General features: G+C 36.1%; 1 protein-coding gene across 8 annotated transcripts; it reads right to left on the reverse strand.

Moving 5' to 3' along the window:
* Positions 1 to 1177: 1177 nt before the first annotated feature.
* LOC144958750 (quinone oxidoreductase-like) lies at positions 1178 to 17962 on the reverse strand. 8 transcript variants are annotated; one of them, XM_078890933.1, is made up of 11 exons: positions 17858 to 17939; positions 13302 to 13327; positions 11490 to 11568; positions 9173 to 9350; positions 8023 to 8175; positions 7114 to 7277; positions 6643 to 6694; positions 5314 to 5463; positions 4141 to 4242; positions 3699 to 3797; positions 1178 to 1477 (listed from the first exon to the last, which is right to left on the reverse strand). In XM_078890933.1, exons 3-11 carry the CDS (start codon positions 11549 to 11551, stop codon positions 1313 to 1315), a joined length of 1125 nt encoding a protein of 374 aa, XP_078747059.1. In that variant the 5' UTR covers positions 11552 to 11568; positions 13302 to 13327; positions 17858 to 17939; the 3' UTR covers positions 1178 to 1312. The 8 variants fall into 8 exon arrangements, with proteins under 8 accessions (XP_078747059.1, XP_078747055.1, XP_078747058.1 ...); XM_078890929.1 differs by having other exon boundaries at positions 9173 to 9383; XM_078890932.1 differs by lacking the exon at positions 13302 to 13327 and having other exon boundaries at positions 17858 to 17962.
* Positions 17963 to 18434: the final 472 nt, after the last annotated feature.

An 18434-nucleotide genomic window follows, 5' to 3' on the forward strand; every position in this document is an offset into this window, starting at 1 on the left:
TTAAGAGATTCACAGATTAAAAAAAAAAAAAATACGATGTTCTAGTGGCAAAACAACAATTATTCTAGAATTCATACAATCTTGTTTGTTTGGAGTTCAAACTTTGTTCTGAATGTGCTCTCACAAGCTCCTGCGGCCATTGGGAACACGTTCTTAATTCCAAAAAGCAAGAGTGCAAGAATCGTATAATCGTTAGTAATCACTAACAAACATAGAAAAATATGTGTAATGCTGATCAATTTTAATATACATACAACAAACCGCTAGTGTACCATATATATAATATAATATATATATATATATATTATTATATATATATATATATATATATATATATATATTTCACTGTGGTTTCAATCTGCAGCAAATCATTAATGCTGATATGTATCAGTTTGAGGTGGTGGGCCACATTTTGAGTTTTGCAGGAGCAACACCCAGAGACGTTCGAAAACAATTTTAAAAGTACAAGGACGAAGACAAATCAAAGCACCATGAGAGAATCAATTCCAGCATACAAGGACATAACAAATTTTATTAAAGATCTGGTGAGAATTCGTTTGATTTATATTTTGAACGGTTAAGATTTAATTCCGACTTATCAAACAGACTTAAAACCAAATTTGTATGGAAAACGTGTGGTTTATTTCCTATATATACAGAATCAAGTTCCAGTCTTTTTGACATGTCGGTGTGTGTGTGTGTGGGGGGGGGGGGGGGGGGGGGGGGGGGGGGGGTGTCTTAATCTATTTTTTAAAAATATAGTCACCCATAGCCAGGAGGCCCCTGGAATCGGAGTTTATCCTGGTTTCTTTAGGGTGAAACAGACAATAGCAATGGTTTGCTATCCAAAATGGCTTGCTATCCTTTGGTTAGGATGCTAGTATATCATAAAGTGCTTTCCACCAGATCTAACAGACCCAGCTACATTATCACTGTTGGGGGGAGGGGGAGGGGTCAGAAAACATCTCAACTTCACCCAACATCAATCTCGGTCCCTTTTGCGTGTGAAGCCAGTGCTCTACCAACAAAGCTGTCGGGACCCCCAAATCTATTGAAAAAAGATGTAAAAATGTTCTGTCCCAATTGTAAATCGATGCTTAATCCATTTATGGCAAGCAAACTCAATGGAGATAAAACATGTTTACAACCATTATCTTGATCATGGAATGAAGTGATTTATCATGAAAGACAAGAATCGCAAACTCCAGCATCTTCAGTTTTTTTGTTATTTTGTTTTTTTTCTCTCTTCATTTTTGATTTGTTTGCAGCATCTTGCTACATATAAAAATACAAATTAGTTAAATAATTCAAATCACAGCTTAGGTTTAAGGATGAGTTTTCCTTTACTGCCAGCATTGCCGGAGATATCTTTGTGTGCCTGAGGTGCCTGGTCCAAGGAGTATTCTTTGGCGATGTGAGGAGTCAGCCAGCTAGATTGACCTTGGTTGATTGTATTCAACATCTCCATGTATTCTTCCTGGATATGGGAATAAAAACAATCAAAATAACTTGTCGGCTTATATATACATATATATGCGTTTGTGTGTTATTATATAAGAAACCTCAATAACTTTTAAAAGAATTAAAATTGAGCTTTTTTAAAGGGCAATATCCACTAAACGTGCTCAAAGCGCTTTACAATTGGTCCCTGGCCAACAGCAACATTTAACATGTAAGATGGGACATGACGCCTGTTAGACGATATTACAATTTTTTCGGACAGAGACTACGCTTGTAATGGCCAGGTACTCATTTTACACTTGAGTATGGTGAGAGAATATGAGTAAAGAGCCTTCTCCAAGACTCGACTATGTGCCGAGCGAGGCTCGAACCCAGGACATTTTTCCATTCCGAAAGCGATTGTCATACCACTAGACCACATAGCCGCACAAATTAATTAATAATTAATCTATTGTTTTAAGGTTAATCAAAATCATACATTAATAAATTAAAATTACAGGTGAAATGACAAAGCCTAAATGACGAATTAATCAAATATGTTTATAAGCGAATGCCTAAAAAATGTGATATTCTTCATAAATTAAAGTAAATCAGTTCAATATGTCGAAGAAAAGAAAAAAAAAAAAAGATTGACAGCAGTGATTTAAAAAAAATTATCATCCTTATATCAGTTCTGTGAAAGTTATTTAAAAGAATTAAATTTATTAAAATGATATTTTAAAAAGACACAATAGCAACTGAACAGTGGAAAAGGGGGAAATGAAAGAATTAGGAATGGATATCATATTCTCAGGACTGCTAAGTGAAGAACTTAAAGATTAGTTATTAGGTCATCATTGATCTCTTAAACAACCCGTTACAAAATAAAAAAATGCTGAGGTTTGATGGGCATTGGCATATTTATGATTTCAGAATACACAAGGGAACTTATCAACGAGTTCCCTCTTTCTATCCTTCTAGTCTTTCCCTTTTCTTTCCTTTTGTTGACCTTTCGGGCTATCTGGCTCTACTGACCCTCCAGGAGCCTCCGAATCATCACAGTAAGGGCAGAATAGAATGAAGCCCAACTTCCAAATGAATGTTCATAAGATTAACAAACCTATATTCTACCTTATGTACAAATACCGTCTATTAGACAACTCCACCCATTTTTTCAGACATATTTTCTCCTATAACAAAACTATAAATTGGAGATTACATATGGATAATAAAACCCACACAAATAAGAGAATGAAGGGAAAGGCAAAGTGATTTTGACAATATATTATAAGAGTTAAATACTAGTGAGGTGAATTTGACAATAAATAAGAGTTAAATACTGGCGAGGTGAATTTGACAATATGTATTAAACACAAGTAAGGTGAATTTGATGTGTAAGAGTCAAACTCCACCTAGGCGAATTTGACAATATTTAAAACACAGACGAGGTGAATTTGACAATAAGTAAGAGTTCAATACCACCAGCCAATTAAATTTGATTTGTAAGAGTTAAACACCACAAATTTGAATTTGACAATATATAAAACACCGCTGAGGTGAATGTGTTATACAAAGGCAAGTTGAATCTACACTCACATGTTTGACATACACTATCATTGAATTTAAATTCTGTTTTGTTCAACACTTCCTAGAGTGTCATAAGATCCATTTTTTAAATTCCCCATCCTACCACACTTACAAAAAAAACCCAACAAGATAACAAAAAAACCCTAGTACAATCCAGCCTGAACAACATATGACAGCGTGGCTCAGCGCTACAGTCTTTGCTTCGTACCCAAAAGTTCATCATCATCCATCGTGTCTTGTGCTCTTGAGCACATTGCCGGTCAGCTGTCTCCACGAATCACGATCCTCTGCGGTGCGCATGAAATCTGTGTTGCTTTTTAAGTCACATTTGGCCATTCTTAGGTTATTTAGATAAGTCATTCTTTGTTTTCCTATAGCTCTCTTTCCTTCGATCATCCCAGATGTTACCAACTTTTCTATTCTGTCTCTTCTCCACACATGTCCCAAAAGTTACTGTGTTCGATTACCAAATGCGCTGTGTGGCCATGAGCAAGTCAACTTGCCGTAGTTCAATTTGTGGCGCTGCACTGCGGCTCACGCCTGGGTTATTCCAGTCTTCCCTTGGAATAGACCCTAGAGACAAATTTCCCCTATGGGATGAATAAAGGTAACTTTTATTTTTTTAAAAACAACTATTTATAAATAATACAGTAAAGTTCAACATTTCTTACATGAGTACTGACTTGTACCACCATCCCCATAATGTCAGCCTCCACCCCCATGGTCAGCGAAGCGTCGAACTGTGGGATGGGACCTTGGTTACCGATTACCTGACGTCAGACAAGAAGAAAAGAGGACTTGAGTGTTTAAGGAAAAACTATATTTCTTCGCATAACCATCGTCATCATTATCATCATCACCAGCAGCAGCAGATTAATAATAATAAATAAATAATAAATAATAATAATATAATAATAATAATAAATAATAATACATAAATAATAATAATAATAATAATAATAATAACAACAACAATTATAATGATGGTGATGATAATAATATCAATATTATGAACACTCTTACACTATCACATGTATTCAGTCACACTAAAGTAACTGAGATGAAACATGTCTTTTCAACAAATAAATATGATTAAGCAATTTCTTCACTCACCACAATCCTCCCTCTGGATGAGATAACTTTAAGATCAGCCACCAGATTTTTGTTTGCCATCATCTCCAAGATGACGTTGATTCCTTTCTCTCCTGCTGCGTTCTGTTCAAGGATAGAAGTAAGGACTACCATTACATACATACTCCTATGGTGAGTTATCACTCCTATAGTGTGTTATTTCTCTTATGGTGTGTTATCACTCCTATGGTATATTATCACTCCTATGGCGTGTTATTTCTCCTATGGTGTGTTATCACTCCTATGGTGTGTTATTTCTCCTATGGTGTGTTATCACTCCATTGGTATGTTATCACTCCTATGGTGTGTTATCACTCCTATAGTGTGTTATCACTTCTATGGTGTGTTATTACTCATATGGTGTGTTATTTCTCCTATGGTGTGTTATCAATCTTATGGTGTTTTATTTCTCCTATAGTGTGTTATCACTCCTATGATGTGTTATCAATCCTATGGCATGTTACTTCTCCTATGGTGTGTTATCACTCCTACGTTATGTTATCACTCCTACTGTATATTATCACTCCTACGGTATGTTATCACTCCTATGGTGTGTTATCACTCCTACGGTATGTTATCACTCCTTTGGTGTGTAAGGCCAGAGTTGGGAAGGACTATCATGACATACTCCTATAGAATGAAAGAAGAACTGCTTTGGTGTATTTGCATCCTCTGAACCCCTCTTAATTCAACGCTTACCCCAACTGTAAGTACTGCTGAGAAAGTTTAGATCTCATGACTTAAAATTGTTAACATCTCCTAAAACTAAATTTAAATGACTTTGGTGTTCGGTCTGTTAGGAAATTCGGGCCAACAATGTAGAGTGATCTTACTCATTCTCTAAGATTTTCCGAGCTCAATAACAATTTTCCAAAAAAAAAAAAACGTCTAAAAATGTATCTTTTCACTAAGTAAATGCTCGACAAATGTTTTGAAATGCATATTAAGTGAATTGTGTATTAATGTACATTTTTTTTTTCTTTTCTTTTCTATTGATAAATTTTTCATGCTGTACTACTGTTTTGATGTTTGTTTTTGTTTTGCTTGTTTTTTTCGAGGCATCCAAACACTTTGTTCTTTATTTTCCCATAGGGAAACTATTTGCCCAAAAGCCTTACACATTGCATGTAAATAAAATTCATTGGAGTTACCAACCTTGACTTTGTCCATGTAGCCCTCCTCCTTGTGATTAAATACAAAATCGGCTCCCTGACATTTGACTAAGTCCATCCCCTCCTTAGTTCCTGCTGTGCCAATTACACACATCCCCCTTGCTTTGGCCAGTTGAGTTGCTGCCTGACCTACCTGAATCACAATGACAAAAATTATTTTTTTAAAAATGAAGGTAAAAATGAACAACCAATGACAGTTGTCTGAGCAGCAACTGAGTAATTTACCACTAACTAAACAAATCTGGAGTTACTAAAAAAAAACAAAAAAACACACACACACACACAAAAAAAAGAACATAAGGCAAGAAATCTATCTCATCTCTCATGTCAAAGACCTGGAATGCCTTACCCAAGGAATCGTGTGAGACACACCTTAGGAAACCTTCAAATAAAACGTTAAAACTGATTTATTCAGAAAGTGTTTGGCTGTCCCGATAGATAGCTCAACACTAAAGAGGATAGCTGAGAACAGATCTGGATGGAGGGCCCTTACTGCAAAAATCATCTCTCATCTACGACCACCTCTGTCAGGAGACTGAGGTGAGGTGAGGTGATTTCAGAAACCCTTTGACATAAAAAAAAAAAGACATAAGGCCTGAGGAGCCAAAGTAATCCAGGTTTTTCGTAACATCCAAACAGACCATAACAATAGCATGTACCCATGCCGATAGCGAGGATCCCTATAGCTCAGTTGGTAGAGCACTCACCTCACATGCAAAGGGACCAAGATCAATCCCAGGTGCAGTCGAGATTTTTTCCATGTGTTCACCCCCCCCCCCCCCCCACCCCTGTCCACCCAGCAGTGAATGGGTAGCTGAGTATGTTAGATTTGGCGGAAAATACTTTGCGATAGACTAGCATCCTATCCAAAGGATAGCAAGCAATTGCTATTGTCCATTTCACACTATAGAAACTGGGATATACTCCGGCTCCATGGGCCCAAATGGCTCTGAAGGACTAAATGTCGATAGGATGCTGATGTATCACAAAACTTTGTACTTGTACTTTCTGCCTGATCAAACAGATCCGGCAACTTAATCACTGCTGTTGAAGAGAGCGGTCAGATTTTTAAATTTTTAAATTGAAACTAAGCCAAAATTATTATCCTTGTTTGTGCATTATCACTGAGCCATCAAAACCCCACTTACATTCAATGAGGTGCATCATTTGATGAGAACTGAATCTGAGTTTACGCTCTGATCAAAAGTCTAGAGTTTACATATGTAAACAAATGCTATCAAAGAATTACTAACTAAAAAATCCTAATTGGAATAAAATCTTGATAACTAATAACAAATTCAACCAAACTTACAGCTCCACTGGCTCCATGGATGAAGATTGTTTCTCCTTTTTTACTTTTTGCCCTGGAGAAAGACAATAGAAAATTTTGAAAATGATCTGGATTGTCGGATTATAATTACCAGCATTTTTAGATAATATTTACCAGCATTTTCGGATTATATATTTACCAGTATTTTTGGATCATATTTACCAGCATTTCCAAAAAATAAAAAAGAAAAAAGAAAAAAAAAAAAAGAAAGGAAATCAATAAACCCAATTTCATAAATGTGAAAGTGAAGGTCTAGATTGTTCGATATTTCTCTGTTCGCCTCTGATAGTGTTCGAGATTTTTGTGTTGCTAGTACTATGAGAAGAGAGGGGAATTAAGTTGTGTTAGAGAATTCTGTGATTTCAAGATTTGTGTGTTCGAGATTTTCGTGCTGCACTGTATTATTATCATTTTTTATTATTCTTAATATTATTATCATTATTAAAACCTTACCTGATAAGTAAAGCCTTGTAAGCCACGGTGTAAGGAAGCCCAATGGCAGCACCTTGACTGAAGGAAAGTCTCTTACAGAGATGGCGAACATAGCTTTCAGGGGCTGTACAAAACTCTGCATAAGCACCAGAATCTGTCTTGATAGCAAAAACACGATCCCCTTTCTGAAAAGAGAAGGGAGAGAAAAATGAAATTGGTATATTTCCATTTTAACTATATGTCAATCTTTCAAAGTAAATTCAAAAAGGCATTTTAAACACAATTTATAAGAAAACTTCCAAATTCCAAGAGTAACATTAAAAAAAATAAATTAAATAAAGTAGTCCTTCATTAGACCCATAGAACCGGAGTTTATCCCAGTTTCTATAGCATGAAAGGGACAATAGCAACTGCTTGCTATTGGATAGGACAATAGTCTATCGCAAAGTACTTTCCACCAGATCTAACAGACCCAGCTACCCATTCACTGCTGGGGATCAGAAAAAATCTCAACTGCAACCAGGATCAATCTCGGCCACTTTGCATGTGAAGCGAGTGCTCTACCAACTGAGCTATTGGACCCTAACCCCCCCCCCCCCCCCCCCCCCCCCCCTCCAGTAAACTGCAAAATAAAACATATTTCTAAAACTTGGGTGCCACATACTGTTTTGGGTCATACATTTCACAATTTTCATAAAAGTGAAAAATAGGCGAGCATGCACTGGTGCACAACAAAAGTTTGAATCAGTGTGTATGATAATGTGATTGACAGATAAGAAAGAAAAAGAAAAAAAAAAAGGAAAAGAAATCCTTTAAAAATTCAGCATCCCTTGACAGAGGATCAAAACTCTCCTGATTACTGGTGTATCACGTATCACTAACATTTAACTCCAGAACTGGAAGAAATTTTAAAGTGTTTTGCAATCTAACCTTAAATGTCTTGACCTTACATCCAACCTCCTCAACAACCCCGGCCACATCTGTCCCTGGCACGTAGGGCGTTTTGATCATGTCTCCAAACCAACCATTACGGATCATCACCTCCACAGGATTTACTCCAATGGAATCCACCTTTACCAAAACCTAAAGTTAAAGATATATAAATTGATGTTAATACTTTTGAGTATAAAAATAAAAACAAATGATGTAATCTTTACAAAAAAGATGAAACAAAAAGTAAAAAGTACATATTGGCTGCCTGAAGTTGTGAACTTTATCTATATTGAATAAAAGTTACTATAACAGCTTTAAAACACACACACACACACACACACACACACACACACACACACACACAAACACACAAAGAATGCTTCCTGCCCAAAACCCTCTTTATCAAACATACACGAAAATAATTATAAATAAAATTTTTAAATGCTGATTTGTATAAAAGTCAGGAAAACTAAGGGCAATGGGCAACAAAAATCTTAAGTTTTAATGTCTCTGTAATATTGCATTGGCTGGTGAAATCAGTTGTTTACTCTAAAGGTCTCGTCCCCCCCCCCCCCCCCCCCCCCCCCCCCCCCCGAATAATATGACAAAATATTGTGCTTCATTCATTCATTGTTTTGATGACAAAGGAGAAATCCAAAACGTCTACATTATACGTCTCTGTTAATCAAATTGAAGCTTCCAGTCCAAGTGACTATTTATTGTAAAGACAATAAGATATAAGTGTTGTGATCTAAATGTGTAACTAAAACTTTTATGAAACCATTTTTTTACCCAGAAGAAGATAAACTGTATTGAGAGCTATTCCGCTAATATGGAAAGTCATGAACATGGAAAAAAAATAGTTCTGACAATCAAAACGTGGGGAAAAAATACTATTCTTTGAGTATCCTGAAAAAAAGTTCAAAATTATATAAGATAAGAGCATGACACTGTTGATACAATGTCACACTAGAATAAATTTAAAGAATTCATTTAGCAAGCTGCGACAAAAACACGATAATTACTACTCATTCATTGCTTACTTCTCTGCCATCTTTTCTTTTTAGTTTCTAATTCATGAATCTTTTAAGCTAAATTATATCAAACAAACATGAAGTAAACTTAATTTCCAAAAACCTAATCTTACCTCATTATCTTTGGGTGTTGGAATGGGGTGATCCACAAGTTTCAATTTACTCTCATCCCCAAATTGATCCACTCGAATGGCCTTCATCGTCCGGTTTTGTGAAGACATCTGTCTTGGTAGTCTGGTCGACTGGAGGAATGAAGATTCCTCTGACTTGCCGAATTTGTAGATTCCAAGTCTGGTCGTAAGAGAGGCAATTTTTCTGTTTGATCTTGGACACAAAGTGGTAACAATCAACAAAACTGATCACTAATCGAACAGTTTGATTTAAACCATTATAGTTTATATAATCGTTTCTGATTTCTTTATAAAGCGCTTTGAGCACATTCAGTGGATATTGCGCTAAATAAAAAAGCTCTAATTAATAGTTTCTGATTATGAATGGGATAAATGTTATCAATTTTATCATCATAATTGGAGTTCTTCTAGCTCTTTAGAGAACTCGCTTTACACACAAAGGGACCAAGATCAATTCTGGGTGTGGTCGAGATGTTTTTGGTCCCCCACCCCCCCTCCACCTGGCAGTGATTGGGTAGCTGGTCGGTTAGATCTGTTGGAATATAATTTGGGATAGACTAGTGTCCTATCCAAAGGATAGCAAACAAGTGCTAAGTCCATTTCACAATGTAGAAATCAGAGTAAACCTGGCTCCATGGGCCTAATGCCTCTGAAGGACCTTTTCTATCATCATAATTATCACAAGTTCATCTGAATCCCTATAGATAGAATGCGCTTGGCCAAGGAGTTCACAACATTGCCATCCGGAAGTATAACGGACCAACACACAAACTCTGTGTAACCATGAACTTTTATAGTCTGGTTAATACAGTTTAGTGAGAACAACTCACAAACGCGGATGGCAAAAACCATAACAAAGGCCTGAGTGACGTCATCTGCATACTATCTATAACCTCATTACTGCATTAAAAGAATGCACGAATAAACAAGATGCTGAAGAAAATAATTAAACGTCAAGGTAAATGTTATGAGAAGAGTGTATTTGATTTCTCAAGCTTGGAATATTGGGGGTGGAGGGGGAGGTCAAAATTAATATCTGTTCAATTTGGCCTTTCAACTTTCTGCATCATGCTTGCCCAGACGTAATGCCAGAATGAGGCAGTGGAATACAACTACGTAAAACTCCTTGCAGCTATATTAGTCATCAAGAATAAGAATAATATCGTAATGAGAACAAAAAATTGAACATATTTTAGCATGCACAAATGAAGACAATAAATACTTTGAGTAATTTGCGGTGTCCAAGTAATGACAATGAAATAAATTTCGACTTCTCTTTCATAAAACGGCCACACTCATGAGAACACTATTATTTATGTCCTAAAAACAGAAATAAAGTGTGGTGCATATGTTCTATTTTATATCTATTATTACTATACATATAATAAAAAATTAAACCCCCAAAAAACGAGCTTTTATAAAGCAAAATATCCACTAAACGTACTCAAAGCACTTTATAAGGGGTCCCTAGACAACAGGAACATTTAACATGTAAGACGAGAAATAACACCTTTTAGGCATTATTACAATTTTTTTCGGACAGAGACAATGCTGTTGACGGTACTTATTTTACACCTGAGTACAGTGAGAGAATGTGGGTAAAGAGCCTTTTCCAAGGGCTCAACTGTGCACCGCTCAAAGCGGGACTCGAACCCAGGACCTCAATCGAAGGTGAGTGTCATACCAATAGACTACAAAGCCGCACAACTTCAATCTTTTCAGTCATGAATATTTATGCATCTTATCCAGTTGTGTTATTTAAAATCTAAGAATCATTAATGATGATGATGATGATGATCATCATCATCATATTATATAAAATAAAAAATATAATAATAAGAAGAAGAAAAGAAGAAGAAGAAGAAAAGAGAAGAAGAAGATTAGAATGTTAACAGTGATTGGTAATGAATTAATATTAACTGTGAAGCACTCTGTTAGACTAGCGCTCTCTTAGACTAAGGCTAAGTGATAGCAAGCAATTTTCCTGCCTTTTCAAGTTGCAAATCTCTGGCTATGTGGGCCTCATGGATGGTTTATGACTATGACGCAATGACTGGGACATATACTTAGCGAAGCGTCGTGTTGCTGGATAAAATTAATCATAATATCTTTTTCTTTTGAGCAGGATGCAACATCGACAGTAATACTCAGTCTGAAAGAGTCAGTAGACAGTACAGAGTCAGAGTACGAAAAACTGCAATTTATTATTCACCCATAGCAATAGCAAAAATCAATGAGCGAAATTTAAAAATTAAGAAAGAGATGAAGTAATGTAATAGTAATATAAAAGCACACTCACGAGCTTGCTGCGACGATACTTGATTTGAAGAGGTTGTTCGGGGTAAGGATGCGACGAAACATTTCAAGTTTATTCAAACCTTTCAAAAAATTAATGTTAAATTAAAGTTTTCTTTCTGTCGAAACACTGACTCCAATCTCACGTTTGCCAGACTCTATAGTTGTGTAGTAATACGATGTGTAAAATACTTGCACATTATATCACTCTCACTTATCCCGAACAAGATGATAATGTATGTAACCTTGTTATTGTTACCTGTGATGATAGCATAGTATTCGGGCTTTCTGTCATTATTTTCCGGAGGAAAACCATTCGGGCAGTTGGCAAATTCAGGCGATTTTATTTGGCTAGTGTCACCTTCGGTCTTCCCGGGGAAAACGATCAATGACGGTGCATAAAATTGGACAGGGGAAAGAAGGAGGAAACTATTTCCCCAGAAATTTCTGTTTCTTTCGGGTTTTCCCGTTATGACAGCCAAGAAGTTTGGGTTGCCAGATTGGCATTTTAAAGCTAGGATTCTAAAGAAAATTTAGCATTAATTTGATTGTGACCTTATGGTATTATTAATTATTTATTCGGAGTAAAGTAGATGCCAAAAATAAAAGGTATATCTTAAGTCCATATTTGAGAATAAAAGGGAAATTTCAGTCGTTTGTAGTTTGAGAAAGTATATTCATAAACAATAAAGAATTTCTTATATTTTTAAAACAGAATTTAGATCATACATTTGATTTTCATGTAGAGTTTTGTTGTGTGTGTGTGTTTGTGTGTGTGTTTTTTTTTTTTTTTACTTTGTTTGTTTGTTTTTGTTTGGTGTGGTTTTCTTTGTGTTTTTTTTTTTTTTTGGGAGGGGGGGGGGGGTTTCTTTTTGTTTTGTTTTTTAAATCACAAATTTGCTTTTTTAAAAAGGGGATAGAAAGAGATAGATAGATAGATAGATAGATGGGGTGATGCTTTATGTTTTTTTGTTGCTTTATTTCAAATGCATCTCAAGATATAGAATTAGTTGGGGGTTTTTTTTTTTGGAGGGGGGGGGGGTTGTTTTTTAATTCTATTTATTTTTTTTTCTTTTGGTTTGCTTGTTTTAAAAAAAAAATATTTTGTCGTTCTTTATTTATTTTGTTCTGTTCCGTTTTGTTTTATATTTTTTTATTTTTCTTTTCTTTTTTTTTCTTGCTGTTGTTGTTGTGTTATTATTATTTTGGATGATGATGATAATGATGATGATGAGTAGGAGGAGGAGGATAATGATAATGATGATGATGATGATGATGATGATGATGATGATGATGATGATGATGATGATGATGATGATGATGAAGATGATTATGATGATAATGATGATGATGATCATGTTGTTAATAATGATGATGAAGCCTTTTAGCTTGCACTTTTCGGTCCATGCTATACATGGGAGTTTTGTTTTTGTCTTGTGTTTGTTTGTTTGATTGTTTGTTATTGTTTTATTAATTTTTTTTTAATTTAATTCATTTTTGTTTTGTTATTTTTCTTTTTCTTTTTCGTTTTTCTTTCTTTTTATTGTTGTTATTGTTATTGTTGTTATTGTTGGTGTGTTGCCATCTTACGATCCAACTGGACCTAATGTAGATATTGTTATTTAATTTGCGTGAATACCAAATGCTTTAGAACAGATAAAATAAAATTAAGAGTTGCATTGGAATTATCTTTTACACGCGTCATTTATGTGTGATAATTAAATGGCAATTAGTATAAACACTTTGCAGTTTACGTTATCCTCGCTTATAGATGAGTAGAATGGGGGATTTCGTCTTTTCAAACCAAACAACTTACCTTTTTATCATTTTAAAAATAGGAAACTGTTTAAAACGGAGAAATAAGAAAGGAGATAAAACCCATTGTTAGTTACATCAATGAAATTGTCATTTAAAAAAATATAGCAAAAACAAACAAAAAAGGGAGGGGAGAGAGAGAGAGAGAGAGAGAGAGAGAGAGAGAGAGAGAGAGAGAGAGAGAGAGAGAGAGAGAGAGAGAGAGAGAGAGAGAGAGAGAGAGAGAGAGAGAGAGAGAGAGAGAGAGAGAGAGAGAGATTTATTCGAAACAGGGCTACTTTTTCTTTTCTTACAAAGAGTCATCTTGATGCTTAGTGTATGTAGAGATAAATTTGATACAATAGAGACAACACTGAATAATCTGGAGGTAAAAGTCACCGAATACGAGTACTTACCCATTCACAAACATTTCTACTCAAAGTCAACTCTGTAAAAAAAATCATTTTAATGGCACAATTCTTTGTTATAATATGAGTTACGATTCCAAAGTTGTATGGCTGTGATAACGTTCAAAAAAGCTTTAAAAAACAAAGAACTAAATACCAAACACGGACCGTTTCGGGCTCAAAACCCATTTTCAGCTAATATCAAGAAGAGTAAAAATGTTAAACATTAATTGAAATACGGACGGACGGCAAAAGAGCATTCGACACGTCTTGGGCAAACACGAAGTCAAAATGTAACAGGGTCTTCGGCCGTCTGTCCGTATTTAAAGTAACGTATTAACATTTTAGATATTTTTCTTTTGTACGAAATATTCCGTATTTGTTAATTTATTCTTTTTTTAAGGCTGTTATGTACATTTTTGTAAATTGCTTTCTCCAGGAGATAAATGTCAGTTTAAAACACATTGTGGCTCTAGTTAAAAAAAAAAAAAAAAAAAGAGAATACAAGTAACTTGTCGTAAATTAACAGTTTAACAAGTTATATAGAGGTGTCATAAAACGACGATCCTTGGCTTCTAGAAAGCAATGAACCGATATTCTCAGCTTCATCCGTATCGGATTCTTTTCACTGTAATATTTTCAAAAGGGGAAAACTCTTTTTGTTGCTTTCTTGATTGGGCAAACAGTCCTATTTTTAAGTCCTAACGACCATAGAATTAAACGAATGAGAATACGTACGAAGCCTAAAAAGTGTCCACCAATGAAAGCATTCAGCGCCATTTTGTTGTTGGCTGAGAATGTAGTAATTACCATTCATTCGGTATCTATGTCAACATAACGACACAAGAAAAACAACAAACAATATCAAAATCCACAATAAAATGTTTCAGAACTGTTGCGTATATTTATGGCACAATGAAGATGTCAAAAAATGAAGTTAGAGAATGTGTGTAATCATGTATTATAATAACCTGTAATGTGTTTTCCAACCACCACATCATCTACTACTACAACCACCACCACAATATCATCACTAACACTACTACTACAACCACCAGCCCCACATCATTATCACTACCACTACTACTACACCACCACCAGCACATCATCATCACTACCACTGCTACAATCACCACAACCACATCGTCATCACTACCACTACTACTGCAACCACCACCACCATATCATCATTACCACTACTACCACAACCACCACCACCACTACTACTACAACCACCACCACATCACTACCTCAACTACTACAACCACCACCACAATAGCATCACTACCACTACTACTACAACCACCACAACCACATCGTCATCACGACCACTACTACTACAACCATCACCATATCATTACCATTACCACTACTACTTCAACCACAACTACCACCATATCATTACCATTACCACTACTACTACAACCACCACAACCACATCGTCATCACTACCACTACTACTGCAACCACCACTACCACCATATCATCACCATTACAACTACTACTACAACCACCACAACCACATCATCATCACTACCACTACTACTACAACCACCACCACATCATCATCACTATCACTACTACTACAACTACAACCACCACCACATTATCATCACTACCACTACTACTACTGCAACCACCACCACCATATCATCATCATTGAAATATTTTTTTTTTTTTAATTGAGCTTTATATAGTGCAATATCTACTAAATGTGCTCAGAGCGCTTTACAAGGGGTCCCTGGTCAACATTTAACATGTAGGACGGGACATGACGCCTGTTAGGCGATATTACAACTTTTCGGACAAAGACAACTCTGTTAACGGCCAGGTACTCATTTTACACCTGAGTACGGTGAGAGAATGTGAGTAAAGAGCCTTTTCCAAGGACTCAACTATGCGCCGAGCGCGAGGCTCGAACCCAGGACCTTCCGATCCGGAAGCGAGTGTCATACTACTAGACCACATAGCCGCATCATTACCACTATTACTACAAACACCACCACCACATCATCATCACGACCACTACTACTACAACCACCACCACCACCATATCATTACCATTACCACTACTACTACAACCACCACCACATCATCATCACTACCACTACTACTACAACTACAATCATCACCACCACCACATCATCATCACTATTACTACTACAACTACAACCACCACCAACACCACATCACCTCACTAACACTCAGTACTACAATCACTACCATTAGGTTTTGGAGCTTTACTTCATTTGAAATAAGGAAACTTCGGAATTGTATTTGGCATTGTGTTTATATAAATAGAATGCGCTTGGCCAAGGAGTTCACAATATTGCCATCCGGAAGTATAACGGACCAACACACAAACTCTGTGTAACCATGAACTTTTATAGTCTGGTTAATACAGTTTAGTGAGAATAACTCACAAACGCGGATGGCAAAAACAATAACAAAGGCCTGAGTGACGTCATCTGCATACTATCTATATCATAATATAATTCTAATCAGTTATCTATTTAGAACTAGATACTATACAATATGCATGCCAAATACCACCCCAATTCCCCTTTCTTGTGTGCGGGAATTCCTCTTTCGGCATTGAAATTGAGTGTGAGAGAGTCATCACTACACACATAAACAACAGAAACAATTTAAAAACAAGACTATGACACGCAACCACTCACACACGAGGCTATACTATTTATCCTTTTCTCTATATAGAATAGGACAAGACAAACAATAGCTTGACTCTCGCTACACTTCGCATTGATGTTTGTCGTCTCACGAGTTCAACTCTCGGTCGACCTGTCAATATTCCTTTTTGCCTCGGACGTAATCATTAATAGAATGTTGTGTGGTTTTGACCGTGAAGAAAACCTTAAGAAGTCACATTTATATCATTTTAGAGAGATCGTTTTGAATAATTTTGAGTTAAACGAGCGAGCAGCAACTTGTTTTCATGAACGGCCGATCAGCGCTTGTTTACTATAGTAACGCGATTCCCAGCCAACATCAAAATGGCGGATATTTTTCTCATCGAGGCCGCTGGTTGGTTAGCCAATAAGAGCACCGTACGGTTTCCATTGGGTAAATTCCTTGCCTAACGACACAAATAATGCATTACATTCTCTCTCAGTGACTACAAACGTTAAAGGATATATATACTAATACTATTTGTGTGTTTGTGTCTGTGTGTGTAGTGTTGGTTACAATTGGCATCAAGAACCGGTGAGAATTTTTCTTAACTGCAAACTTTCCCATAATTTTGAGGTTCCAATTCAATCCAATCCAATCCAAAATACTTGCAGCTTCATGTGACGAAGATTGACGCAACTAGATGTGGCGGGGTGGATTGATTGACGTAAAATCTATCTAGGTATCTATTGGTTTTTAACTTGTCCAGATAATTATAGAATATTGTTGGGTTATCGGTTGTTCTGACATTTTTTCGGGGATGCTGTTCCATGCGCGAACGACACTGGGGAAGAACGACTGTTTGTGCGCAATGATTCTGGAATATGGCAGAGCACATATTATGCATTTTCGGGAGACGTTCCATAAGCTACTACATCCCAAGTATTCTTGTTCTAGTAGGGGGTTTGGGAGGGGGCAGACTTAAAAAAAAAAGCCCCCCCCCCCTCCCAAACCCCCTACTAGAACAAGAATGTAGTAGCTTATGGAAGGTCTCCCGCATTTTCTTTTCGTCCATGATTTTTCAATATTCAATGTGTTAAAATAGGGATGGTGGTGGTTCCCTGTCGGCCGTCGGCCTTGAACTTGAACAATACTTTGGCAATTGAGCTTCTGCGTCTTTCTCCGTTCAATAATATCAATAAGTGTTTTTTTTTTAAATTGAAACAAATAAAAATAATTAAAACTAAATATGGAATGTGAAAAATGCTCCAACTAGACGTTCCAAGTATATTATTGTAATGACTGCTGAAGTTGAAGAGGCTGACCTTTTTATTTTTATCATCAAGAGGAAACCAATTATTGTGGGCGGAAGAGGAACGACTTCGTAATAACCGGCGCTGCTTCTATTTGAATTAGGTTGCCAGAAAATTTATCACTGATAAAAAAAAAAAAAAAAGAAAACGTCACGTAAATTAAATCATAAGTAGATATACATATTATGGGATGCTCGCAAATGTGAAATCTGAAATAAATGTCTTACCTATGATTAGTCTATGTAGCCAACAATTTACAACAGAAAGAAAACGTATAAATACTTAACAGCTGGACGTCTAAGTTAGCTACAATCAAGTCACCTAGTTGCTTTGTCATGGAATTGGAAATGTCTGTGGGTTTTCAACAACAAAAAGTGATGACGCAATTTTAAAAAATAAACTACATTTTTAAAACGAGAGAACTCAAAACTCATGGATAGAGACAATCCGATGTACCTAAGTACTCTTATTTGCAGGTCTGTTGACCAAAATTGCCACGGGTGCAAATAATCTCAAACCAGCACAAAATATTCACGATCACAACGACGTGAAATTAAGCCAACAATTGCATTACGCTATCAGACGTGCTGCTATGTATGTAATGTAAATGTTGCTGCTCGAAGCTCGAAGAAATAAATAATATGAAATTGAATGTAAGCTTCAATTTTATTACAAGAACAGATCAAATGAACGTTTCGGGTTTCCCCTTTATCAACAAAACAAGATGAATGAAACACTGCAGACAAATGAGATAATGTGGTCGTGGCGTTGTTACGATGAATAAACAAAACATTGGTTAGCAGG

Source organism: Berghia stephanieae, chromosome 13, assembly GCF_034508935.2.
Source record: "Berghia stephanieae isolate SIO BIC M18660-M18661 chromosome 13, UCSD_Bste_1.3, whole genome shotgun sequence".
Lineage (NCBI taxonomy): Eukaryota > Metazoa > Mollusca > Gastropoda > Nudibranchia > Aeolidiidae > Berghia > Berghia stephanieae.